The sequence below is a fragment of the Prionailurus bengalensis genome, chromosome C1 (genome assembly GCF_016509475.1).
Source record: "Prionailurus bengalensis isolate Pbe53 chromosome C1, Fcat_Pben_1.1_paternal_pri, whole genome shotgun sequence".
Lineage (NCBI taxonomy): Eukaryota > Metazoa > Chordata > Mammalia > Carnivora > Felidae > Prionailurus > Prionailurus bengalensis.
In genome coordinates, this window is record NC_057345.1 from 106,298,081 (window position 1) to 106,325,932 (window position 27,852).

Genomic DNA, 27,852 nt, shown 5'->3' on the forward strand with positions numbered 1-27,852 from the left:
ATGTGTGGGACTATCTTGTAGTGGTTTACTAGGGAAAATGGATTAGTAAAGCCATCCCTGTGTATCTCTTTTCTTTAATTATGAAATTATCTATGTAATTATTTTTTCCAGAAATTTTACATACATAAGGGAAAATTAATATTTAAAATTACAAAAATCAACCTAATTTTGGATCTTTTCATTGTATGTAAGTACATGTGAATTTATAGATAAGTGTTTTACAAAAGTATTGTACTATATAATTTTTTTAACTTTTTTCATATCCTATCCTTAAATATACATAAGAATAATAGTTTATATGTTCTATTTATGACGTGATTTATATCACCAATCTCCTTTTGTTTAGATTTTTTTCTAATTACAGTATCTATCCAATAATAGTTATTACATACAATGCTGCAGTAAATATCTTTGTATATACGTCTTTATCCACTTGACTATTTCTTTAGGACAAATTCTCACTTCTAGGTCAATTGTACATATATGTTTTTAAGACTTTTTGCTAGGCATGACCAGATTATCCTCCAAGAATGGAAGACCCTCAAATAAAATGTACACACACTTTTTTTTTTAAAAGGGTAGATGCCTGTATACAAATGAGCTTTGCACCTGAAATTTTCTTGTCAATATGAAATCACTCCAGAGTGAAATGATTTGGGTTACAAATTTTGTGACCACTCTTGGAATTTTCTGCCAGAACTTCTCTTGTTTTTTGGATGTTTACTCAGAACTGCAAAAAAATCGTACATTTCAAGTATGGTGCTAGGGATTGGGTTAAGTAAGCCCTGTTCATAATTTTAAACTTTAGAGGGGTTTTGTTTTTGGTTTTTTAATATGCTTATTCTGCTGTAAGCAAGTAGAACCCTCGAAGTAAGTGATAACTTTCTGTTTTTCCTCATTTAGGTTTCAACTTTCTGTGCTGTGGGGTCAGCCATAAGAGAGGTAGATCTGATGTGTATCTGTGCTGAAGAAGCATGAGCTCCTCGCAGTAACTAGCAGCCAGCTTCTTTTCCCCGTAACAGTGACAGACTTTGTGTAGTGGTCACTACATGGCCTTCTTCTGGGAAGGCTGTGGGTGTCTTGCAAGAATTATTTGATGTTAGCTCCCATTTCTCTCTGCCCTTCCCAAAAAAGATGCTATCTTAACACAGAAAGTTCTTTTCTTACAGTTCCACAGTATGATACAAATCAGTCAACTACCTTGTCTCCCTCAAAATCTTCACATAACTTCCTTTCCTTTTGTTTCATTAAATTAGTCCAAACTCTTCTTCTTTTCCCTTTCTACTGCATTTTTCATTTCTCTGACCCTTCCCATCCTGTAGATAGGTTTCCTAATTCACAATGCAGATAATAGTTACTAGTTATTTATAGAGCATTTATCATATGTTAAATGCTATACGTGATTTATTTAATTCTCTTAACAGCCATATGAGGAACATGTTATTATTTGCTTATTTTATGCATGAGGTAACCAAGGCCTAGAGAATTTTCACTAACTTGTGCAAGCTTGCCTAGTTAGTGATGGATCAGGTATTCAAACCTCAGGTGTTCTGATTTCAGAGCCCACATTTCTACCCACTGTGCTGCTATTGCTCCCCTGACTAATCTGAAAGTCTGTGTGTGAACTAATGTGATTTTAAACCAGATTAACTATTTATTGTTGAATGGTTACTGACTGAACCAGGAATCCTTGGTGAAGGAGAGAGTAATACAGAAGACAACTTCCCCTTCTGACCTTAGCTCTCCTAGAAAAACAACAAAATTCTGAGCTCTTCTGTGCATAAGATGTGGAGTTATTGATTCTTTCATTCTTTCAGAAAGTATCTTAGAAGTTAACGTGCCAAGGATTGGTAATGATTCTGCAGTCAGTTCCAAGATCCCTAAAACAAAACAAACACAAAGAGTTTGTCTATCAGATGCCTTCTTTTTGTCCACTGAAAATTCAATAATCATAAAAGCCTTATGCTTTTAATCAAAGCCAGTCATGGTCCCACACACACCAAAAAGAAAACTCTAATCTGAGATGGAGTTCTTTTTTTGTCTCCAAGTTATTGATGTTTTATTACAGAGACAAAAAGGTACTTTTCTATTACTAGTGAGCACCTTAACGTCTGTAAAACTGCTCTTGCAAATATTAGACTTGAAAGAGGTTTCTACTGCTCTAGAATACAGGCATTATTTGGTCCAGAACAAAGATAACTTCACTAAAAGAAGCAAAAGGTATTTTCCTACTCTTCTTGCCAGTAACATTGATGGCTGTTATCAGAGGGACAGAATTGTCGTTATTGTTAATTTAAGATGGAGAGGAGGAGGACTGAAGGAGAAGGACTCTTACCAGTGAAAATGAAAAAAAGATTTCCTTGTCTCAAAGAAATGGGAGATCTCAGGGGAAGAAAATTGTGTTCATATTGTCTCTTAGAAGTTCTGAGATTAATTTAGTTTAGTAGAGTATTCTAGTTCCCTTGGTGCTTGCTTGGGCTCTCTAGACGCTAGGTGGCCAGGAAATTGAAAACAAAACTCTCTTAGAAGAGAGTTGAATTGGGGATTAGGAATGTGAATTCGTGTTCTGGCTCTGTCACTACCTTTGCTTTGTGATTTTTGAGCACATCCCTTAATGCTTTTGCTTTTACTTAAAAAAGAAGATTAGACTAAAATTCTCAAAGGCCCTTTTGGAATGACTTTTTTCATAATATAAATGGTTATTGATTATGACTGAAGGAGCTGAGTTTTCAACTTGTTTTGTTTAAAAATCAACTTTCATCAATAGCTATAGATTTCAGGGGCACCTGGGTGGCTCAGTCAAACATCCGACTTTCCCAGTTGTGGGAGCCCCGCACGTGTCAGGCTCTGCGCTGGGTGTGGAGCCTGCTTGAGATTATCTCTCTCCCTCTGTCTCTGCCCCTACCCCTATCCTGGGGTCTCTCTCTCTCTCTCTCTCTCTCTCTCTCAAACAAACAAACAACCCATCTGTAGATTTTAGCCAGATTGAGCTTGTGTTGTCAATTTTTAAAAATTCCCAAATTTTTTTGGGAATTTTTAAAATTCCCAAAGTGAGTACACCCTTGTATCTCTAGGTCTTTTACATTTTCTTCTTTCTGCAGAGTAACCAGGGTTCAATATTGCCATGGTTGTTTCTATATCATCTATTGGCCCACTCAAAAATAAGTTATTTGAACGATTAATTTTTTTCTGATGCAGCCTTTTTGTCAAGGCTTCATTTCTTGCTTTCAGTGCTGCAACATTAGTTGTTTAGAATGTTTCTTCGTCCAGGGCCTGTTAATGAGAAGGAGTCCCATAGTCATGAAGGAAACAGACTATGGACATGACTTGGGAATTTAGTGCAATATATAAAGAATTTTACTTCAGAACTTTATCTGGGTGCTTTTTACCAGAGAAAACCTCTCAGAAAGAAGCCAGCTCAGACAAAGAAGTTGATTATCCAGACTTGTTTCCTTCTGTGGTATTTTTTCCCTAAACTTTTAATTATAAAATTTTTAAGCTGTACGCAAAGTAGAACGAAAACTATAAAGAACCTCCTGTGCCCATCATCTAGCTTCAGCAGCAATATTTTGCAACTTGGTTGCATCTATTCTCCCATTTCCCTACCTCCACCCCTTAGAATATTTTAAAGCAATCCCAGTCTTCATGTGATTTCAGCATAAATACTTCATAATGTTATTCCTACAGATCAGGACTGTATTTTAGGGGGAAAAGGAGGGAGGGAGTTATGACATAACCATAGTAGTATTGTCACATCTACAAAATTAGTAGTAGTTATTTATTTCTCCTCTCAAGGTTCCTGTCCCAGAAATCTTTTTAGTTTACTACTTATCAGCATCCAAACAAGTTTCATACATTATACTTGGTGGATATGTCTCTTAAGTCCTTAATTTAAATGGTTCCCAAAGCCTGTAGTACTGTTTTAAGGGTCAAAGGAGATATGTTTGTAAGCTTTCAAAGTGCTATACAAATAAACATTTTGCCAGTGGAAAGAAATACTTTCTAAAAAAGTATCAGCATTTCTGTTGAGTCTTGCAGTCAGCATTAAGGAAAACTAGGAGGATCTGCCCAAGTGATAGCAGAAAAAAAGAAAAATTTGTGAGCTCCTCTAGGTCAGGAACATAAAGCTCTGTCCATAGTGCCTGGCATCGTTCCTGACATGTAACAGATGATCAATTAATAGTTTTTAAATAAATGAATGAGGTGGGGGAGCAGAAATAATTCAACATTGAACTGGTGTTGGGAGGTGTTAAAATTGAGCTGGCGAGAGGTGGGTCCAGGACCTTCTTTGTTTTTAAAAAAAAAAATTTTTTTTTTAATGTATGTTTATTTTTGAGAGACAGAGACAGAGTGCAAGTGAGGGAGGAGCAGAGAGAGAGGGAGACACAGAATCGGAAGCAGCCTCCAGGCTCTGAGCTGTCAGCACAGAGCCCAACACAGGGCTCAAACTCACAAACCGTGAGATCATGACCTGAGCTGAAGACAGATACTTAACCGATTGAGCCACCCAGGTGCCCCTCTAGGTAGGACCTTCTTTATAGCTAAGCTGTCAGCCTCCATATCTGCCCCCCTTGGGTAATGTGCTCTCCTTTCTTGTAGCACATGCCACGTTTCATGGTGTGGACTGATGATGTAGGCTTTTTCAAAATTTATGTTTTTTAAAAATAATCTCCACACTCAATGTGGGGCTCAAGCTCATCACCCTGAGATCAGGAGTTGCATGCTTCACTGACTGAGCCAGCCAGGCACCCCAATATGTAGGCATTTTAATAATAATCCTTGAGAGTTTTGGCTTAGAGGGGAGAGGCAGGCCCCCAGTTTCTCAGGAGAAAAGTTTTTCCCTGAGTAAAGTAAATTTTAACATTGGAGCTCTGCCCTATACTCTGTTTCCCTACCCAAAAAGAGAATGATATATATAGATAATGGATATGGATTATAAGATAATAACATATCTTTATCAGAGAGAATTTTTCACAAAGATGCTAGAAAACAAACTTTCTGCTAAACCATATTCTAGTCTTATCCATAGGGATGAATCTCATTTCCCTTGAACATTGGCTGGCTGGCATTACCAAGCCCGGTGTTGCCATGTTGAGTTGGTCTCCCCCCAACCCCCCAACTTCTCCTTCACTTCCCTCAGCTCTTCTTCCTCCTCCTTCTGTACTTACAGAAGAGAAAGTTTGATTATCAGGTAAACAGGTACAATGCTGTTGACTCTTCGGTCTCATGGACTTCTCTAGTAGACAGTTTCTTATTGGCAGAGCTTTGGACCAAGTGGTCAAGCCTTAGCAGGTGGTATCTGGTTCCTTGAAATGTCACTCTGTTCTTTATTAGGTTTGTAGACCAACCTGGGTGTTAACAGCAACACTGGTAAAATTCTCTAGATATTTTTCTCTTCCCTTCCATTGTTCATTTTTGTTAGATTCGAGCTCCGGTCTGTGCCACAGGGGCAGAACTTCAAGCAAGGAGTAGAGTAAATCTTAGGTCCATGTTCTCCTCTTTGAAGAGAATATTACTTGGTCTGATTATTACTATTTGGATCCCAATATTGTTCTAACTGCTTCAGCTATAGTGTCCTTGGGATTAATCCCAGTTTTGCGCTTGCTGATAGCTAAGCCATTGGCACCAAAATTCTGCTAAGTGAACTCCTCCCATCCTGGTTCTGGGTACTTTTGCAAGAGTGTAGCAGCTGTAGAGCTACAATTTTTGTGGGATAAAACTAGGAAAGGATAAAACTAGCAAAATAGAACTTTTCAGGGAGTAAGAAAGCCATATATCTAACTCTGTGCCTTGAAATCACTTAATCTGCCTTTTTATCTGCATTGTTTAACTTTGTCCAGTGACTACTTCTCTACAGAGGAGGAAATACTGTCAGACTAGGGCTGGATGTTGGCTTTTCTTGGTTCTGCCAGATCGCTTCCAAACCTCTTCCTCTGGGATAAAAAAGGAAGGGATAGGCCAAGCATTGACCAAGGAGTGCAGAATCAGTGTTCGTCTTCTCAACTGAAAGCCTACTGATTTTCTCATTGAGAATCACTGATTCCATAGTTGCATGTATGCACTTGCAGGAGGGTTGGGGAGGGGGGCCGCGTTGGGAGGAGCCAAGTAATTTGAGATGCTGATTAAAATTTCATGAAGGTCTAGGTAATTGAACATTAAACCTTGCTACGGGCCCAACTTTGCTCTTGCTTTAGAAATCACAGAGTTGGGGCGCCTGGGTGGCCCAGTCGGTTAAGCGTCTGACCTCAGCTCAGGTCATGATCTCAGTTTGTGAGTTTGAGCCCTGCGTCGGGCTCTCTGCTGTCAGTGCAGAGCCCGCCTCAGATCCTTTGTCTCCCTTTCTGCTCCTCCCCCGCTCATGCACAAGTGCGCTTTCTCTAAAAAATAAACATTAAGAAAAAAGAAATCGGGGTGCCTGGGTAGTAGCTCAGTCAGGCGTCCAACTTCGGCTCAGGTCATCATCTCATGGCTCATGAGTTCGAGCCCTGTGTGGGGCTCTCTGCTGACAGCTCAGAGCTTGGAGCCTGCTTCAGATTCTGTCTCCAGCTCTCTCTGCCCCTCCCCCACTCTCTCACTGCCTCTGTGTGTGTGTGTGTGTGTGTGTGTGTCTCAAGTATAAACAACAACAACAAAGAAATCATGCAGAAAGAACATATTTGTATAGCACTTTATAGTCTGTTTGATTTAGCTTATCTAATCTTTACATAAGCCTTCTAATATAGGTTCTTTTTTAGTTAAGTATAGAGAACAATTTTCCTGATTTAAAAGAGATTTGAACCCAGGTCTTCTGATTTTTAAATAGCTCAGCATGTTGACTCTTGGCTAAAAGGTTATAAGATATAAAAGGTTAGACTTTTTTTGTTGGTGGTGGACACTTTATTGTAGGTCAGTAGCAGTTTTAATCCTAAATCTGAATCATCCTGGCTTATTGTTCCTTGGAAGCTTAGTTTAGGATTCCATTACTAATTTACCTAGTCTTTTACCCAAGTAAGTTGATGATTGAAGATGAAGCATCTCTAAAGGGTATAGATTATTGGGCTCTACTGGTTTTTCAGTTTTCTGGGTCATTTTATGCAGCATATCTTCCTAACAGCTAGGTGACATTTAATTGCCTCTGTTTTGGGGAAGAGGAGTGAAAACCATCTGTTCCCCATTTTTTGCCACCCTGACTCACTCACTATAGGGAAGGAAATTTTACTGCTCTGTTTATTGGTAACAGAAATACTTGGTCTGTGGCCTCTGTACAACTAAGGGCTAATTATCACAACCTTGCCTCTGAGCCCAGCTGTATTCTGAAATTCTCAGGGCCCTTGATCAGTTGTCTTAAACAATCATAATTAGAGCTTTACCTTATTGCCCTTAATCCCATGTGTCTGTTGCCTCACCATTAATCCTTATACATATAGTGGAACTGGGGTCTTCCTACTCAAGTATTAACTTACATTATTGAAGATCCATCCCATCAGGCTCCTCTTTTTAATTTTCTTTAATATGGCTAATCTTTATTCCCTTTGAATTCATTAGAATTAGATTAAAGTGATATATCAGTAGTCTTTGAAGGTATAGATCAATATTCTCCAATATGAAGGGGAGGACAGTCTGTCTCTGAGTGTTCATGTGTCTCCAGTATGATCATGGATGAAAGTTATAGGGATGACAGACCCTTGAAAATTGATTTAACCTTTCAGGGTAGGTTTTCTACAGATAGGTTCTTTTAATCACTTTAGCTAAATATATTCTTAAAATCTTTCCTAAACTTAAGTGAATAAAAGTCATAATACGAGATTGAACCACACACTTGTCTTACACATCTGCGTTGATTAAATATTTGGTAAGTAAAACTCACTTTAGTAAGTAAATGCCAACAAATTCCTGTTGGGTTTACAGCAGAAATCAAGGTGAGGAGGTAGAGATGCAGAATCTTCATTATTTTGACATTGCATTTTCTCGTCTTTAGCTGCCTCATTTCCATAGATCAACTCTTTACCTTTTTTTCTGAAATAATTAGGAGTAAAGCACCATAGATAGGCTCTAAAAGTTCTTACCCTTTTACCTCTATAGGAAAAATTATCAAGCCCTAGACTCTCCAGTGGGTCTTTAGGTATCTCTTATACCTGTTCTCTTTCAGCCCTGGTATCAAATGAGACCCTCTTGACTGATGGTTAAATGTATCAAGAACACTGGGCTGATGGCTCGGAGCCTGGAGCCTGTTTCCGACTCTGTGTCTCCCTCTCTCTCTGACCCTCCCCCGTTCATGCTCTGTCTCTCTCTGTCCCAAAAATAAATAAACGTTGAAAAAAAAATTAAAAAAAAAAATGTATCAAGAACAGATATATTTTCCAGAAAAAATATGATCACTTGAGTAAGAAAAGGGACTAGAACAAGAATGGAATATGCATAAGGGTTCTGTGAGTATGGAGGAAGAAGAGGAATGAATATTTAAAACCCCTTCCCAAAAGGATCTAGTATCAGAGCAAGAGGCAGGGGCTCATGGGTTTAGTTTGACGCAAACCCCGATTGTTTCAGTGTGCTTGATACAGATTGTGGGTACTAGTGTGTGTGTACACACTTGTAATTGTGTTTTGTTTATTCTTTTAACAGCATCTGGAATCAAGAGACCCATGGCATCTGAGGTGAGTTTTATATTGATATCGTGTTTCTAAAGTTTTAATTCTGGGATAGAAGGATACCTGTTTATAACATCTTTATTTTTAACCCTCGGATCTTGGAAGCTAGACTAGATTCTGACATGTCTTTGGTAAGCTAGAAATTATACAACTACTTTTGTTGCAGTTTATTGTAGGTATTAATAGCTCACATTGATGATTACAAAAATTTTTTTTTAGCGCTTATTTTTGAGAGAGATATAGAGCGCGAGTGGGGGGAGGGGCAGAGAGAGAAGGAGACCCAGAATCTGAGCTGAGCTTAACCAACTGAGCCACCCAGGCGCCCCTATCTTTTTTTTTTTTTTTTTAATGTATCAAATACAGTGTACCAGAGAGTAATAATTTACCTAAGTGCCCTTTATTCTTAATTAGTCCTGTAAACACCGCTGTGAACTAAGTACCATTGTTATCCATGTGTTACAGATAAGAAGAGTGAGAATTAGAGGTTCTGTAACTTGCCCAGGGTCACACAATTAATAAGTGGGATCAATAAGGCTGGGGTTAAAACCTGCAAAGTTGGCACTAAAGCTCACTCTCTGGTTTTTGCTGTTACTGCCTTCTGGTTACATAGCTTCAGTGAATTTAAAGAACTTCTTTTAACCATACAGATGCTGTTAATTGCCCAGATTTTTCTTTTCTGTGCAGAATATCTTCCATTTGCTTACCTTTCTTTCTATTCATTATTTCCTAAACCTCTTCTTACTTCTTGCCTCTCTCCTCGGTTTTATGACAGGACTTCAGAATGCAGACCCCCTTTGGCCTGTGATTTTAGATTTTTCTCTTGAGAACCTCTTCCAAGATCTTTGAGATTCTTTACTGAAGGTTTTCTGACACTAAGGGCCTCAGCAAGAACAGTAAAACTTGAATATCAGGCCCTAAGATCATCGCACCCTATTTACACTGGGCTTTTTTGCCTCTGGCTTGTTAACTTAAGGAGTATTGACTTCATGAAGAATACCTTTGTGTCTTGTGCTTCATCTTGATGTGGGGAATTGCCTTCTAGGCTCAGCCGCTGTACTGTGTTACTCCTTCCTCATTTCAGGGGCTGTCATGTGGGTGGAAAACAAAGCCATATCTCATTCACAGGAATCTCTTCATGGCCCTGAGGCCCCTGTCTCAGGAGTCCTCTTATTGCCTCAGCTTTTTAGTACCTCAACTAGCAGTACTTTCATTTGCAAGTGGCTAGATCATTGTTACTGGTGAATTCACTTTGGGCAAATAGTGTTCAGGTCGGGTTGAAGGTTAGAGAGTTAGTAATTTCTGAAAGAAGGTTGGTGAAAAAACGTCTGTGGAACTACTTTTAACCTATCTCCTTCTGTGAACTGAGGTTTGTTCTTTTTCCTGGAGCAGCTATTTCGTAGTTCTCTTGTTTCTGCTTTTCCTTAATGATACTCATTTTTTTTTTAATTTATTTTTGAGAGAGAGCATAGGTGAGTGAGTGCTAATAGGGGAGGTGGGGGCGGGGGGGAGCGGGGAGAGAATTCCAAGCAAGCACAGCCTGATAAGGGACTCAAATTCACAAACCATGAGATCATGACCTGAGCAGAAACCAAGAGTTAGACACTTAGCCAACTGAGCCACCCAGGCACCCTGGTACTCATTTTTTAAACGTCATCTTTCTGAGGATCAAAGGTGAAGCATGTGGGGCACCTAGGTGGCTCAGGCAGCTGAGTCCAACTACAATTTCAGCTCGGGTTCATGATCTCAGGATCATGGGATCGAGCCCCACATCAGGCTCTGTGCTGAGTGTGGAGGCTGCCTAAGATTCTCTCTGTCCCCCCTTTTCCATCTCCTCCAGCTTGCATTCTCTCTCTCTCTCTCAAAAAAAGTGAAATATTTGTGCCTAGGAATTTTCTGTGTTCTTTTAGCCAGTTAATTCATTGGGAAGCAACATTAGAGCTGTGTATTTGCACAGAATGAATCTTGTGAAGACTTTATAAAATGTTCTTCTAGAAAGGGTAGGTTGAGTGTTTTGGTTTGTTTTAATGTACCATCACAGTAGCTGTATGGTGTATGGCATGGGGATCGTGTGCTAATTTTGACTCGTCTTTTTCCAGGTGCCATATGCCTCTGGCATGCCCATGAAGAAAATAGGCCACCGAGGTGTTGATTCCTCAGGAGAGACGACATATAAAAAGGTATGTCTGGGGGCACCTGGGTGGCTCAGTTGGTTGAGCATCCGACTTTGGCTTGGGTTATGATCTTGCGGTCTGTGAGTTTGGAGCCTGTTTCGGATTCTTTCTCTCTCTCTCTCTCTCTCTCTCTCTCTCTCTCCCCCCCCCCTCCCCCCCCTCCCCCATTCATGCTCTGTCTCTCTGTCTCTGTCAAAAGTTAATAAACATTTAAAAAAAAAAAAAAAGGTATGTCTGGGTGGAACCCTTTCATCTTACTCCAGGAAGGGATAATTCTGTCCCCTTGATGATATTCTCCACATTTGTCTCATTCCTTGATATCCTAAGGCTTTGTGCAAGAACTATCATACAACTTGGACTTTAGAGTTTACTTGCAGTTCTGGACTACTGTGGAGATTATCAGGCTTCCCAAGGGACAGTGTTCAACCTTCCATTGAGCATCTATACTTTGCTTAATATGGGGTGTGATGATTTCTTGGAATCCTGTTTCTGGCCCATGTAGATTTTTCTTACATGTGTTCTCTGCCTTTATTGCACTGTCCCAAGTAATAGAGGTGGACTGAAGTCTGTCAGGCACCTGGCCCTCCTGGGAATGGGCCCAAGGCCCAGTGTCAATTCCACAGATATATATCGAGCTCTGTTTATGTGCTGAACATTGAGACAAAAAGATGAGTTTCTAGTCTAATTGGAGAGGCACACACTTAAAAATCTAGTTATAAAAAAAATTTTTGTAAGCAATCTCCACCCCCGACATGGGACTCAAACTCATGACACCAAAATCAAGAGACATGCTCTACCGCCTGCGCCAGCCTCTAGTTTTAATTTTATTTAGTTTTAATTTTAATGCTTAATGAGGACTAAATAGAAGTACCAGTAATTTAATACTTGATGGGGATTGGGGATGAGGGAAATCATTTAGAGCAAAACTGTCGAGTAGAACTTCATAGTGATTGAAATGTGCTATAATCTGTGTTATCCGGTAGTAGCCACTGGTCATACTTGAATGTGGCTGGTAAGACTGAAAAGGTGAATTTTTAGTTTATTTTGATTTTAAGTTGACAAATAGCCATGCATGGCTGGTGTATTGGGCAGCACAGATCTAGATGATCTGATAATTTCCTATAGGATTGTAAGAGTGGGGCTCTTGACCACGGTGTGATCATTTTAATTCTAAATACTTCCCGCGGAAATAATTTGAGTCTTTCAGGCTTTTTTCACTTAGGAACAATTTTGTGCCACTCTGTTGTCCTTGGGACACCAATCAGGCCCTGCCTTAAAAGGACTTAAAAGGCCTTTTGTAGCCAGGTAGTCAATCAAAATATCAGTTAATTTTAGTTACATTCTATATTCCATGAATAAAATGTTTGGAGAAGCCCCAGGTACTCTGGGGGCAGGAACCTTTGGAGTGAGATATAAGATTGTTCTCTCAGGACATTATCTTCCAAATGTAGATAAGGATAGGCGGGAACACCTTGCCTAGCTGAGGCTGACAAAGACAGTCTGCCTTTGCTACTGTGTATCTTTGTACCCTGCCAGTCTTTACCAGGCGTAACTGCCGAGTTAAGCAAGAGGTTGGAGGAACTGGATTGCCCCAGCTTAGTCTGAAGTATTAGAAGGGCATTTGCCTTTGGAGTGCTTCTTCTGGCTCTTCCCTCCAGAGTTTTTATTGTTCTGATCAGATTTAATACTAGAATCTTTCCTCTCATTTCTCTTCTGTTTCTCAGACAACCTCATCTGCCTTGAAAGGTGCCATCCAGTTAGGCATTACTCACACTGTGGGAAGCCTGAGTACCAAACCAGAGCGTGATGTCCTCATGCAAGACTTCTATGTGGTGGAGAGTATCTTCTTTCCCAGGTACAGAGGTTAATGTTCATGGGAATTTCCTGGGAAGTGTGGCTTTTTCATATCAACCCGAGGGCAGTTTTAAGGGGTCAGATCTAACATAGGCATGTGCCCACTGTCCAGTCCTTAACTTGATCTTAGTTGGGGTGATGTGGGACTGGAGAATTTGGAGAGCAGATACTGTTTTTTGAATACTTCCATGAGCCTCTGGCCTGTGGAGTGAGCCGTAAAAGCAATTTAGTGCACTAGGTAAGAGGCAGTGTGATTCTCTATGCCCGTGTCTTAATCCCCATATTGTGCCAATGTCCCGTTAAGTAACCGACTCTTTTAATACCTCTGGTTCTCTCAGAAGGGATGTACTGACCTGCCTCTGGGTGACTGAGTGTCTGTCCAGGGTAGACTCCTTGGTTGACAGGGACTGGTAAATTACAAGTTCTTCTATTTAACCCTACAGTGAAGGGAGCAACTTGACTCCTGCTCATCACTACAATGACTTTCGCTTCAAAACCTATGCACCTGTTGCCTTCCGTTACTTTCGGGAGTTATTTGGTATCCGGCCTGATGATTACTTGGTAAGCTTCTGGATCTCAGGACCCTATGACTCCAGTACCAGAGGGATCCTCCCAAAGGAAAACCCTCTCTCCACAGTCTTGCTTTTCTAGTTTTTGTTTAGAATAGCATCTGTATTTAATTTCTGTACTTTAAGATTGCATCTGTACTTAATTTCTGGTTGGACAAGCCCTGGTATTTCTGAACCTCTTGCTCTCTTCTTTCTGGGCCCTAGTACTCCCTCTGCAGTGAGCCACTGATTGAACTCTGCAGCTCTGGGGCCAGTGGTTCCCTCTTCTATGTGTCCAGTGACGATGAATTCATCATTAAAACGGTCCAGCATAAAGAGGCGGAGTTTCTGCAGAAGCTGCTTCCAGGATACTACATGGTGAGAAAAGAAGAGCACTTGGCCACCTGTGCTGCCCACTCCACTCTTGGGCAAGGTGGGGGTTGGGGGGCGGGATGGTTCTTGTCAGCAGGGCAACACGATGTCAGCACTTCTGTCTTAAAGACGTAATTCATTTTGGGGCTTTTGGGCCCATCTCTCTTGCCTCTCTGGGGCCAAAAGGGTTTTATGTGTCATATTTTTTTTTTTTTTTTAATTTTTTTTTTTCAACGTTTATTTATTTTTGGGACAGAGAGAGACAGAGCATGAACGGGGGAGGGGCAGCGAGAGAGGGAGTCACAGAATCGGAAACAGGCTCCAGGCTCTGAGCCATCAGCCCAGAGCCCGACGCGGGGCTCGAACTCACGGACCGCGAGATCGTGACCTGGCTGAAGTCGGACGCTTAACCAACTGCGCCACCCAGGCGCCCCTATGTGTCATATTTTAAATGTTATTTGGCTTAGACCGTCCTACCCAAAGGTGATATTCAGTGATAATTTTATCTTCTGTTCTTAGTCTACCTCCTACACCAGGAGAATGAGGTTGGTTACTTCCCTTGATAGTACTCTATTCCATCTTACTCTGATTAACTGCCCTTGGAGCTTCTGGAGAAGTTAGTTTTGCTTCACATCACACCCACAAGAATATGCTATACCAAGGGCTTAGAGTTAAGACTTTTTCAATACGATCTTCTCTTGAACCTCTCTGAAAGAATGTATCCATCATACATTGAGTATGCTGACTGATTACTGGATTGGAGGGTCTGTGGCTCAGCTTGATGATAATCGGATCACTGAGATAGATGTGTTTGAAAATTGTAAGCAAATATGGTGTGGCCTTATGGGCAGACAGATTGGACCTGAACCCCATGTAGCAGACAAAGAAAGATGGGTGGCTACTTTTTGCCCTTGAGTTTCACTGAAAATCAGCTGACTTGTTGTCTTACTTCTTTTTACTTTCATGCCCACAGAACCTCAACCAGAACCCTCGCACTTTGCTGCCTAAATTCTATGGACTGTACTGTGTGCAGGCAGGTGGTAAGAACATTCGAATTGTGGTGATGAACAATCTCTTACCACGGTCAGTCAAGATGCACATCAAATATGACCTCAAGGGCTCAACCTACAAACGGCGGGCTTCCCAAAAAGAGCGAGAGAAGCCTCTACCCACCTTTAAAGACCTGGACTTCTTACAAGACATTCCAGATGGTCTTTTTTTGGATGCTGATATGTACAATGCTCTATGTAAGACCTTACAGCGTGACTGTTTGGTGAGTTTGTCATATTTCCTTCACTCTCAGATACCAAAAATTTCAGTCACTTAAACAGGTTATTATTCTCCCATCAAATCTGTAGGAGATGGGACTCAGTTCTTTAGCTCTATATGTCCCAGACTTCATTTAAAATAACTTTTACAGGGGAGCCTGGGTGGCTTAGTCAGTTAAGCATCCGACTTTGGCTCAGGTCATGATCTCACAGTTCGAGAGTTCAAGCCCCGAAGCGGGCTCTGTGCTGACAGCTCAGAGCTTGGAACCTGCTTTGGATTCTGTGTCTCCCTCTGTGCCTGCCCCTCCCCCGCTCACACTCTGTCTCTGTTTCTCTCTCAAAAATAAACAAACATTAAAAAAATTTTTTTTATATAAATGTATTAATTACAGGGTACCTGGGTGGTTCAGTCAGTTAGGTGACTGACTTTTGATTTCAGCTCAGGTCATGATCTCATGTTTCACGAGTTCAAGCCCTGCATTGAGCTCTGTGCTGACAGCTCAGAGCTTGGAATCTGTTCCAGATTCTGTATTTCTCTCTCTCTTTCTGCCCCTCCCCCGCCCTCTCTCTCTCAAAGATAAACATTAAAAAACATTTTAAAAATTAGTTAAAAAATTGAAATAAAATAAAATAACTTTTACATTAGGTCATTGCTGAGCCTTTACATTTTTACATTCTGTTTATCCTCCCCACACCTGGCTTCATTTTCTTCTCTACCTCTCCTAGGCCTCATAATCCTGTATTCTTCTTATTTGCATATCAGCACCATCATTCCTCAGATCTTGGTCCTGCCTACCAAATCCACATTTATATCTTGGAAGCTGTGTGCTGCTGAAGGAAATCACACACCTGTGTCTCCTGGCATCTCTATAGGTTGATGCTGTCCAGCCTCAATATTGTCCACCAGTCCACTTCCTATTCCTTTCAGCACAGATGTCACATGATTGGGACTGTCTCCAAACCATTTTCTAACTTTTATCCCCCAGCCTTGTTTCTCAACAGACTACCTCGCTCTTCTGTTCCATACCATCCCTTTGTCCTGCCCCCATCTCCAATTTATAAACATGTCTGCACTCACCCATCCTTAATCTCCTTTCTGCCCAACTTGGTGTCTTAGTCCAGGTCAGTCCCTTTTGCAGGACTATTTCCTTAGGGTCCTGCTTCACAACTTCCTTCCTTTCCCTCCCCTGGCTTCCGCCTCTACCAACTGTTTTCTTTCTATGTACAAACTTTTATCTCTTTTATCTTAAGGTTAGGAGGGTCCTTTTTCAGTGTCTCTATCTAATGATGTTTCTATTTTTTCCTTTTCATTTATCTTCACCTATTCTTGCCTCAACCCACTGTCCTGGCTTTTGCTCTCTCTTCAAATGAACTGTTCTCCCCAGTGACGACTTGGGATGCCAAATAGAGACAACTACTTTTTTTTTTAATGTTTATTTTGAGAGACCATCCCAAGCAGGCTCCCCGCTGTCCATGCAGAGCCCAAAGCAGGACTTGAGCTCCTGAACTCTGAGATCATAACCTGAGCTGACATCAAGAGTCAGGTGCTGGGGCGCCTGGCTCAAGTCAGTTAAGTGTCTGACTTCAGCTCAGGTCATGATCTCACGGTCTGTGAGTTCAAGCCCCGCATTGGGCTCTGTGCTGATAGCTCAGAGCCTGGAGCCTGCTTCGGATTCTGTGTGTCCCTCTCTCTCTGCCCCTCCCGTGCTCATGCTCTGTCTCTCTCTGTCTCAAAAATAAATAAAAACATTAAAAAAAATTTAAAAATGTAAGCTTTAAAAAAAAAAAAAAGGTGCTTAACCGACTGAGCTACCCAAGTGCCCTGAGACTACTTCAGAGTCTTTCCTTGAATTTTCTGCAGCTTGACAGTTGACTATTTCCACTTTCTTAATGCACATTTTTTTTTTGTTTTTTGTGACACTTTTTCCTACTGATTTTTTTTTTCCTCAGCTGTTACTGTAGGATCTTTCTCTACTCCATAACATTGTCCATCCTCGTTCTTTGCTTACTCTGCATCTATTTACAGGGCAATGCCTATGTTAGTTTGAGTCCTTTGGTTGAAAGGACTAGATACAATGGAGCAGAGAGTTGGTTTCAAACTTAAATAAGAATCACTCCTGGGATGCCTGGGTGGGTCAGTTGGTTAAGCATCCACCTCTTGATTTCAGCTCAGGTCATGATCTCAGGTTGTGAGATCCAGCCCTGTGTTGGGCTCCACTCTGGGTGTGGAACCTGCTTGAAGTTCTCTGTCTCTCTGTCTCTCTTACTCACTCACTCTCTCTCTCACTCACTCACTTTGCCCACCCCCCTCTTTCTCCAAACATGACAACAACAAAAAAAGAATCACTCCTATGCTCTCTTCATCGCTTCCTCCACCAACCTACCAAAACACCCTTGGTTGAGCTGCATCACCAAAGTGGGCCACTGGAACTGGTGGGAGTACACCCTTTCACATGCTGTTCTGGAATGGAAGGACGGTTGAGAACTGTGGGATACAATTCAAGCTCCTTGTTTTTTATTTAAAAAAAATTTTTTTTAATGTTTATTCATTTTTGAGAGACAGCAAGCATGAATAGGGGAGAGGTAGAGAGAAGCACCAAAGCAGGCACCAGACTCTGAGCTGTCAGCACAGAACCTGACATGGGGCCTAAACCCACAAGCTGTAAGATAATGACCTGAGCCGAAGTTGGACCCTTAACTGACTGAGCCACCCAGGCACCCCACAATCGAGGCTCCTTAATATGACACATCAGGCCTGTTACTGCTTTGCCCCTATCAACCTCTGTAATCTGCCACACCATTTTTTTTGCATTTTCTGTTTTAGTAGTACCAAATTACATCTCACAGGATGTAACATGCTGTTTGTTTCATGTCTCCAGGCCTTTATTTGGACTTATTTTCCAATTTATCCTTCATAAGCTTATTTATGTATCACTTCTTGACTTCTACACTATTTAGTCATGTAAGCAGTTTTGTTGTTGCACATAGTAGACTGTATTGCATTTATTTTTGTAGTTGTTTTCTTTCCTAAATTATAATATCCTTGAGGACAGAACCCCTCTTAAGTATCTTTGTACCCCAATAAGCAGGCACAGCGCATACAGATATTAGGGCTTCGCTAAATACTGAACTGAATTGAAGCTGGGCATATAAGGTCCTGCAGCAGATCTGTTCTATCACGAAGTGTACTTTACCAGACTTTCCTTGTGGATTCTTTACAATTCAAGTATGTATTCCTTGTTCCCTTGAGAAAATAATGCTCAATAATAATAATAAAGAGATACAAGGAAGGAACAAAGAGCGTCTTGTGGGCCAGGCAGCGGTCTAATATATATTTACTCAAATGGAAGAAAGCTGAAGGGATGTAAACGGTGACCAGAGGAGGTTAATATGTTCTTCTTCAGGGACTAGGAGGAGCAAAGGATAAGCCTATGTAGTTAACCCTGGAGGTTTACTGTCAAGGGGCACCTTGGTGGCTCAGTTGGTTAAGCATCTGACTCTTGGTTTCTGCTCAGGTCATTTATCTCACGGTTTGTGAGTTCCAGCCTTGTGTCGGCACAGAGCCTGCTTGAGATTCTCTTTCTTCCTCTCTTTGCTCCCTCACCTCCCACCAATAAACATTAAAAAAAAAAAGGATAATTGAAGGACACCTGGGTGGCTTGGTCGGTTGAGAGTCTGAGTCTTGATTTTGGCTCAGGTCATTATCTCATGGTTCATGGGATCAAGCCCCACACCCCACATCGGGTTCCATGCTGATGATGTGGAGTCTCCTTGGATTCTCTCACTTCTCTCTCCGTCCCTCTCTGTCTCTCTCAAATAAATAAACATCGGGGTGCCTGGGTGGCTCAGTCAGTTAAGTGTCGGGCTTCAGCTCAGGTCATGATCTCAGTTCGTGGGTTTGAGCCCCACATCAGGCTCTGTGCTGACAACTCTGAGCCTGGAGCCTGCTTCAAATTCTATCTGTCTCTGTCTCTGTCTCTCTGCCCCTCCCCTGCTCACACTCTGTCTCTCCCCAAAATAAATAAATTAAAAAAAATTAAATATTTAAAAAATATATCTTTAAAAAACAAAAAAAGAATTGAATCAGGAAAGCTGTGAGGTCCTGAAAAAGAGTTCTCTTACCTCCCAAGGCTCAGATCATGGTTTTTGTTTTTGTTTTCTTTCCACTTAGGTGCTGCAGAGCTTCAAGATAATGGACTATAGCCTCTTGATGTCAATCCATAACATAGATCATGCCCAACGAGAGCCCTTAGGCAATGAAACACAGTATTCAGTTGATACTCGCAGACCAGCCCCCCAAAAGGCTCTCTATTCCACAGCTATGGAATCTATCCAGGGCGAGGCTCGGCGAGGTGGCACCATGGAGACTGATGACCAGTGAGTGGGCTCAGGGACACCGGAAAGGAGAGCATAGACTCACTGTAGGTTTTTCTTGAGGAGGGGACCCAGCTTCTGGAATAAGAGTAGCCCTGATTCAGGAGTTAAGTTGACAGTATTAGTATTTATAGAACTATAGAACGAACTTTCTTAAGAATATAAAAAGAAAGGAAGAGGTCTCAAATTGGGGATTTATAGCACATCTGAGAAAGAGAGCTATTCAAAATTAAAAGACTTTTTGAAAAGAATCTACTCAGGGTCTTAGACATGTCTGCCTATTATATTGAAACTTCACCAAAAGCAATTTGTTATAGGCAGCTTTATGGAAGATGTCCTTCTTACCATGGTGGATCTATCAGGGAAGCATATTTACCGTGAAGTATAAATGTCTTGTAGGTAGTTTCAGTTTTAAGTCACGGTAAAGGATACCATGACTCTCAAGAAGAGTGTCCTAGTGGGCGTGAAGTAAAATATGAAAGTACTGAGGAAGTTCAGTTATTGGAACGTTTCCAACATGGCTGAGTAGAGGTGATTTTAGATTCTCTTTGGTGGAATTAGGGTCGGAGGGGGAAGGTGAGTGAAACTTGGAGGCAAAGAGGTTGTAATACGTACTCCAGAGTGGTTCTTGGGGATGGAGGAAGGTTCTCTTCCCCAGTTTATGGGAGATGGGACGGTTATGTTTAGGTCTCAGTTCCCTGTCCTGATCTGACTCGAGGTTAAGAGAAGCCCCGTGTGCCAGGCCAAAGATTTTCTTACTCTTTTCTTCTTGTCTTCCGGAACAGTATGGGTGGCATCCCGGCCCGCAATAGTAAAGGGGAAAGGCTGCTGCTTTATATTGGGATCATTGACATTCTTCAGTCTTACAGGTGAGGAGTGCACAGATCCCAAATGAGGGGGCAGAGTGGTTGCAGATAACCACTCACATTTCTCCTTCAGGTGGGTTTGTCACTAAATTCTTCCTGAAATAAGAACAGTGAGTTGCAACCCGGCTGCTTACCTCATTAGGTTTTAAATGGTGGTTTGGTTCATTGATTTTGCCTGTCTCCCTGGCTTCATTACCCTGCCACTTCCCCAAACATAACACACACCTCTGTGGAGAGCTGAGTCAGTCCTCAGAAGCACCAGGGTAGAATACACCATCTGTCTGGCTCTTTGTGAGAAACCTGTGAGATGAGTCACACTCCACATTGGGATACAGCTGGAAACACCATTCCCCTTTCCTCAGAGGAAAAACAAGAGGATCACTGTGTTCTGTGCAGAGTGTTAGCCTGTGGAACAGAGGTAGTGAGGTGGTAGTGAGGGGAGAGCTGGGAATGCTGGATCCCAGGTTTCAGCTACTACTGAGGATTGGACAATACTTGGTTTACCGTTTCAGCGTCTTATCATCCAGTTTTAATTCCTCTCTTCCCCCTAGTAGCATACCCATCTATTCCTTCAGTTCTCCTTTTGTAATAAATGCTCTTGTCTCTGACTTACCAGGGACATAATTACTGCTCTCTTTCTATGGGGAGCTAAGTGACTTCCCTGGAAACAGCTTTGATCTCCATGTTGAACAAGCATGACTGTGTCTGTTCTTTGGAAAGCTAGTTTTATAGAGGGAGTGCTTTCCCAGCTTCTTCAACTCTAAAAGAGAAAACTGTGTCATTCACTTAAAAACTGTGGGGCTGTGTGATAAACATTTTTCTCGGCAGGTTTGTTAAGAAGTTGGAGCACTCTTGGAAAGCTCTGGTACATGATGGGGTGAGTAGCAGTTTGCTATAGGCTCTCCTGCCTCCTTCAGTTCTGATTTGCCCCCTCCATTTGTTCTTATTTCGTTTGTGGGTTCTGCCCTTCTGCTTGGGTCCCAGCCTAGGGGAAAGCAGCCCTAGGACTAAATAGAGGCCCTCTTGCTGGGCCTCCCCATCTCTAACTCTGCAGCCCTCTCTTCTGCTCTGCAGGACACCGTATCGGTGCATCGGCCAGGCTTCTATGCTGAACGGTTCCAACGCTTCATGTGCAACACAGTGTTCAAGAAGATACCCTGTAAGTGGCTTCTACCAGATGACCCCCCAGTGCCTCCCTTACTCCAGGAGATGGGGGGGCAAGACACCTCTGTCAGGGAACTGCCAAAGCCTCTTCTGCTCTACCCACATCCCGTGAGAACTGCTGCCCGTCTTTATGTCAGTCACTCTGTCTGTCCCCGTGGTTTCCGAGTTGCTGCTTTCCCCATGGCTGTCCCTCCGTGTGTCATTGAGGTGAGGGGCATTTCTGGGAAGTGGGATTGGTGGGGAAAAAGTGTCGTTGTGGGAGTAGGATCCACGCCACAGGCTGAGATAGAGCCAGACTTACAGAGATAGACAAGGATATCACAGGTGTTCTATTTTCTGTTCGTATCCCCAGTGCCAAGGAATTCTCAGAGTGGGATCAAAGGGTTGGAGAAGCATTTACTGATTTCTGCTTAGCAGTCCTTCTCACTCTCTTCCCTCAACTTTTGTGACTGGAAAGTGCCAGTATTCTTCTTCCCAAACCTTCCATGCTGTTGACCCTGGCACATTTCCAACTCCTCCTTCCCATCTCCTCATCTTAGGCCTCAGTCGTCCCTCAGTGCGGCAGAGAGGACTTAGGCATGCCAGACAGTCTTAAAGAAACATGGAAAAATCTTTTCAAAGTCTTTTCAAAGTGATATATAAACAAGTGTAAAGTATCACGGTGCTGTGTGCGTAAGTGCTACGAGGATGCAGAGTGAAAGGGTCATCTTCGTCAGCTTGACCTGGAGGACGTTACTAAAGAACAAGGGAATGACGGAGCGGAGGACATCTCATCGGGTGGAAGCAAAGCCATCGAGGTTGCGTGTAGCAGGGGAAAGATGTGTGTGTGTGTGTGTGTGTGTGTGTGTGTGTGTGTGTGTCTGTCTCCTTTCGTCTAGGTTCTCTGCTTTCCAAAGTGAGGTGACCCAAGATGCACACCCTGTCCTCTGAAGAGTAGTTAATAGAGCTTGTCTTTGTTGACATTAGTCCTTCTGCCCGCTTTGCAGAGCACCTTTGGGTTTGTGTTGGGGGTGCTGGCGATTTGTATCTGTGTCTTGGTGATGGTTTCTTAGGTGGGTGCTAAGTAGGCTTTCTCTTTCCCTTTTGAAGTGAAGCCCTCTCCTTCCAAAAAGTTTCGGTCTGGCTCATCTTTCTCTCGGCGAGCAGGCCCCAGCGGCAACTCCTGCATTACTTACCAGACATCGGTCTCTGGGGAGCACAAGGCACAAGTGACAACAAAGGCGGAAGTGGAGCCAGGTCAGCGCCAGGGCTGGGGCTCCCATGTGCGTGGGCACTCCCTCCCTTCCTTCGGAGCCCTATCTTATCTGCCTAGGACCTCTACTCTCCATTCCTGTCCAGGAAAAGCCAAGTTGCTTCATTTTTTTCCCCCCCGTATTTTCCCCACCCCATTTTGTCTTCTTTTTTATTTATTGATTTTCTTCCCTTTTCTTTTTTCCAGGCGTCCACTTCGGTCGTCCTGATGTTTTACCTCAGACTCCACCTTTGGAGAAAATCAGTGAGGTCACGACTATTCCTGACCCCTATTTCTCACCTGTAGTTGGAGAGACTTTACAAATGCAAACTACAAGGTTGGTTCCTTGGCCCTTTTTTCCATATAATCTTTTCATGTCTCTCTTCAGGTCCTTAGGAACCTCCATAAGTTGTTTCTTCAAGAGATCATTGTCATTTGCTCCTCACTAGATTTTTGCAGGTTTACTTTCTTTTAGCTGATCTTTAGTGATTTGGAAAAGTGTCAATATCTCTCCATCTTTAGGGGGGTGTGCAAGACTTTTTTGATATTCAGTCAAAACACGCCCCAACCAACCCTTTATCTCCTGTTGAGTTAGATGAGAATTCTCTGCTTATTTTGTAAGCCTGGGAAGATTCCTGGGCAGTGAAGAAAATGAACAGTCAATCTTGCAAAAGAATCCAGTATGAAGATTGTGATTTAATTTTGTAACATGGTGTGTTGATTATCTATTCCATCATAAAACATTAACCTAAAACTTGTGGCTTAAAATAACAAGCATATATCATAGTTTCTGTGGGTCAGAATCTGGGTCTTTCATGAAGTGTTGGCCAGGATTACTGTCTTGTCTGGAAGGTTTGACTGAGAGGCTTCACTTCTAAGCTCATTTATGTGCTTATTGGCAGCATTCAGTTCCTTGTGGGTTACTGGACAGAGGGCATTAGTTCCTCACCAGCTGTTGGCTGGGGACCTCCCTGTTCTTTGCCACGTGAGCCTCTCTGTTAGGACAACTCAGCACATAGCAGCTGGCTTCTCTCAAGAGTGAGTAAATGAGAGTGCATGCACCTTTGCAGAAGCCATAATCTTTTTGTAACCTAACCTCAAGATTGACATCCTGTCACCTGTACCGCATTGTAGTCGCTAAATGTGGCCCACACGCCCAAACTCACAAGGAGAAGGGCTTACACAAAGGTATGAATATCAGGAAGCAGAGATCATGGGGAGCCACCTAACGAGCGACCTGTCACAGTCCATCTTCTGGCCCCCAATAATTCACATCCCTCCATGTGCAAAATGCATTCATTGGCTCCCATGGTCTCTAAAAGTCCCATCCCCATTATAGCAGCAGCTCAAATTCCAGAATTTTGTCCTCTGAATTAGGTCTTGGTTTGAACGAATTCCCCAGGTGGTGTTCCTCGAGTATAGTTCCTCTCAGGCTTTTGACCTGTGAAAAATAAAGAGGTTTTCTCCCTTCATACCCAGCAGACAGTGGTGAGGCAGTAAGGAGATAACCACTGTACACATTCCTGTACAAAAAGAGGAGCGAAGGAGACACAGAGGAGTCACTGGTGCATAGCTAAGTCCAAAATCCAGCTATTGTTGGAGTTTCTTTTATCAAGTCTCAAAACATGGGGGTAATTATCCATGGCTCTTGGCTCCACCATTTGGAGTCTTGGTTTTGCTTTCTGGGTCTTACCTTTTCACAAAAGGTAGAATGTGTTTGCAGCTGAGTAGTTTTGTCAGCCTGCTCTCTTGCCAGTGCAATTTTAGGGTCCAGTGTTCTCTTCATTTTGTACTGTTTCTGTCCCTTTCAGTCCAAGCTGGTAATGTTTCTGTTGTTATAATGCCCTCAAAGATTTTCTGGACCTCCTATGAATCTCATTGGGATTCAGTCCTTCAGACAAAAGCCACACCCACAGATACTGACCGTCTTGATATAAGCCCTGTGCTTCTTAGAGATCCTGTTGTTGAGAGGATCTACAAGACATTAATCTTTTTGGATGGCCTTTTGCATGATTGAATAGTACTCTAACCAACAAACTTTGATTTTTCTGAGGTCTCAAAAAAATGTTTTACAGTCATACCATTGGCTTTGTCTTTAGGGCACATTTTCCTGGTAGTGCTCAGGTTATAAAACTTTGCTTGTTCACAAGCCGTTTCTTAACTTCAGCGTGGTTTGCTATCTGGAGGGGCTCAGAATTTTCAAAACCATTAAGTCCTGGCAAGTCCTCCTTTTATTTAATAGTCCTTCCCTTAATCTTTTTCTTCTCTTAAGTTTTATTCTAAGCATTATTAAGAAGGAATTGCATGGCACCTTCAGGACTTTGCTTAGAATTCTCCTTTGCTAGATCACCCAGTTCATTAGGTACATATTCTACTTTTCACATAACTGCATATGATATTGTTGCTAAACTTTGTTCCACTAAATTCCTTCACTTGCCAGTAAGATCTTTCTCACTCTCCTTTCAGCCCACACTGGCCACTCACCCATTCAAGTCTAAAATTCTACAGTATATTCATGGCACTTTTAAACTTTCACTAAAACTCTCTTTAAAGCCCACTTCCCTCTTCCAAAGCTACTTCCACTTTTTAGATTTTTAGTTCAGCAGCACTTCATTTTCAAGTACAAAAAGCTGTATTATTGATTGTGTAATAAATTACCTCCAACTTGGCAGCTAAAAACTACAAACATTTATTATCTCAGATTTTATGTGGCTTAAATACTTCATTGTGACTTAGCTGGGTGCCTTTGGCTCAGAGTCTCTCAGGAGATTACATTCAAGCTGTTTGTAAGGGAAGTAGCCTCATCTGGAGGCTCGCCTGAGGAAGGATCCATTTCCGAGCTCACTTATGTGGTTGTCGGCAAGATTCAGTTCCTTGCAGGCTGTTGGCCAGTGGTACTTCCTTAGTTCCTTGTCACATGCTTCTCTCCATGTGGCAGCTGGCTTCTCTCAGAGCAAACAGTGAGAGCATGAGCCAAAGAGGAAGCTAGGTAGGGTATTTGGTAACCTAATCTCAGAATTGATGTTTTCTCATCTGTCCACTAGAAGAGAATCACTAAATCCAGCCTACACTAAAAGAAAATTTTACACTGGCATAAATATCAGGCAGCAGTGATCACTGAGTGCCTGCCACACCTGGGAATTGAGGACAGAAGGGGAGGATATTAGGAAATACTTTGTTGTACTCAAGATGATAAATAGTTAATTAAAATGGCATGCTTCTAAATCTGGTAGTTTCTTAACCTTTTCTTTCTGAATCCTAAATCGATCTTGAAGTGAAATATGGAGAAGCAGTATAAGATCTGACTTGAAAGGAGGGTCCTTTTTCTTTTTTATCTTCTAATACTTCTCTCTGCCTCCATTTTTTTTTTTCTCCTGTTAGTTCAATCCTCTTGGAAAAGCCTGAAGTTGCAGAGTCAGAGTTCACCCATGTGAGTGTCTGGGATGTGGGGGAGGTAAATGCTTTGAAGGGTATAAAGATGATCACTGATGGAGTGGAACAAGGAGTTAATTGGCAAGGTTAGAGGGACTGGGTGCCCCCCTAAATCTTGCCTTTTTAAATTTTGTGGTTTGGGAACCTTGTACTTGCAAGCAGAGACTGAAATAGAAGAAGACTTCTTAACTCTTCTAATCAGGTTGAAATTAACTTGAATTCCATTCCTGGCTCCTCATCTCATACTCCACATCCTTAATTTTACACTCTTTCCCTTTCCAGTGAGCAAAAAAATTCAGAAGACTTAGAACAAGATTCTACCAGCTTGGCGATCCCAAGATGCCAGCCCTTGCCCCAGCAATGCTGAGTTTTCTTCTTCGTGGTCATCACAGAAGAAGCATATTGGAGGCTAGGGGGGGCTGTCTCTTTCCTGAAGAAGATCGTCTTCTCCCTCCCTTTCCTTACAAATGGGCCTTAGTGCCTCGGACAGTTGAGGACAGCAGCGTCCTCCCCACTTCTGAGTTGAGTGGCATGAGTTTTCAACTGGCCAGCCTTGGCTTCCACAAATGAATTGTTTTCAAGCCCCCAATTCTTCCTGCTAGAAGCGGGGTTGCTGCACTTGGTGGTTTTCTTCCTCCTCATCTACCCTTCACCAGGAGCTGGACTCTTATTTCCTCAGGACAGACTGGCTGGCACCTTATCTCCACCTTAGCTCTTTCTCTGGAAGAAGACCCTGGTAACTTTTGTAAAGGTTTTGGGGGAGTAATGGTATTAAACCAACTCCCAACTTCCTTTTTTTTTTTTTTTTTCTTAAAAAAAAAGGAAAAGAAAGACTAGCGCACAGCACACAATTTCAAGCTAGTTTCAGATTAAAACTCCAGAAGTGTTGGAGAGCTGCCTGTTCATGGGGTTCCCTCAGAAGAGCCCCCTGGTGTTTGAGAAATGGAAGTGTGGAACTGCTTTGCCAAGAGCAGCACCTCTTTAACTCCACCTCTCTTGATGAATTTCTTAAGCCTGAAGGAATGGAGAGAGTGGGACATGGGGTAATCTTTACCCCTTTGGTTGAAACAGAAGGGCAGTCATGGGGCTGGAAGATCAGAGCCCTTCCTAGGCGGGACCCGACTCACTGCGGGGCCATCACGATTATTACTGTTCTGCAATTTGAAATATATTCTGCTTGTTTTTCTAAATACGAAGACTTAATCAAATGAATTTGGATCCTTCTCGAAAGGTTTCTTCCTTGCCCTTCCCACATTTTCTGACAAAGTTCTGCTGTTCGTGGAGTTCAAGTGGAAAGGGTACACCTGTGTCCATTTAACAGGCAGTCTAGCTATGAGGCTAGAGGATATTCTCTTAGACTCATGGGGAGCCAGCAGATTCTTGCCTAGGTGAGGTCATTGCTGTGCCACATGCCCTGCCCCTTCTCATACAGAAAACTCGGAAATGGGAGCTTTGTAATCCCTCTGTTCCCGTCTCCAAGAGTTGTGGTTCCCCATCTGATCCTCCTACTCCTGCCAGGGGAAGAAGGAGGCCTGGCATCTCAGGCAGATTGTTGAAGACTCTCCTGTCCATCCCACCCGACCTTGATAGTAGGGTAGCCCATCCCCCAAGTAACTGTCTATATTAGACACCCCCAGCCAGTTTCTGGCTGCCTGTCTTTGCTGCCATGTTCTTTTTTACAAGAAGGAAAGAAACAATTCTTGCTATTTTTTTTCATAATTTACTATTTATGATGTATTTAAGTGTTTTATTCAGGACAGAGTTCTGTAGGGGGTGGGAGGGAATATTTGAGGGAGGCTGGGTCTTAGGGAAGGGAATGGGGAATCAACATTTTTATGAAGTGTCATTATTTGCCTCTACTTTGTATTGTTCAGAAATCTCAAATGCAATATAAAAGTGATAAATCCTTGGTTTTAATGTATTAAACTTTCATCAGTTATTTAGA

General features: G+C 42.2%; 1 protein-coding gene across 10 annotated transcripts in view; it reads left to right on the plus strand.

The window, feature by feature from the left end:
• The window catches only part of PIP5K1A (phosphatidylinositol-4-phosphate 5-kinase type 1 alpha), a 40,257-nt gene extending 12,405 nt beyond the window's left edge, over positions 1–27,852 (plus strand). For 2 of the 10 annotated variants that reach the window (XM_043576270.1, XM_043576267.1), the window contains exons 2-15: positions 8,602–8,633; positions 10,724–10,804; positions 12,523–12,653; positions 13,096–13,213; positions 13,426–13,578; positions 14,546–14,845; positions 19,012–19,217; positions 20,000–20,083; positions 20,909–20,957; positions 21,155–21,239; positions 22,334–22,480; positions 22,683–22,812; positions 23,378–23,513; positions 25,857–25,910. In XM_043576270.1, coding sequence (XP_043432205.1) covers positions 8,622–8,633; positions 10,724–10,804; positions 12,523–12,653; positions 13,096–13,213; positions 13,426–13,578; positions 14,546–14,845; positions 19,012–19,217; positions 20,000–20,083; positions 20,909–20,957; positions 21,155–21,239; positions 22,334–22,480; positions 22,683–22,812; positions 23,378–23,477 — 1,596 coding nt within the window. In that variant the 5' untranslated portion in view covers positions 8,602–8,621 and the 3' untranslated portion in view covers positions 23,478–23,513; positions 25,857–25,910. Of the gene's footprint in view, positions 1–903; positions 943–8,601; positions 8,634–10,723; positions 10,805–12,522; positions 12,654–13,095; positions 13,214–13,425; positions 13,579–14,545; positions 14,846–19,011; positions 19,218–19,999; positions 20,084–20,908; positions 20,958–21,154; positions 21,240–22,333; positions 22,481–22,682; positions 22,813–23,377; positions 23,514–25,856; positions 25,911–26,189 lie in introns of those variants that run through there. The other 8 variants (XR_006296769.1, XM_043576268.1, XM_043576266.1 and 5 more) reach the window with 8 other exon arrangements.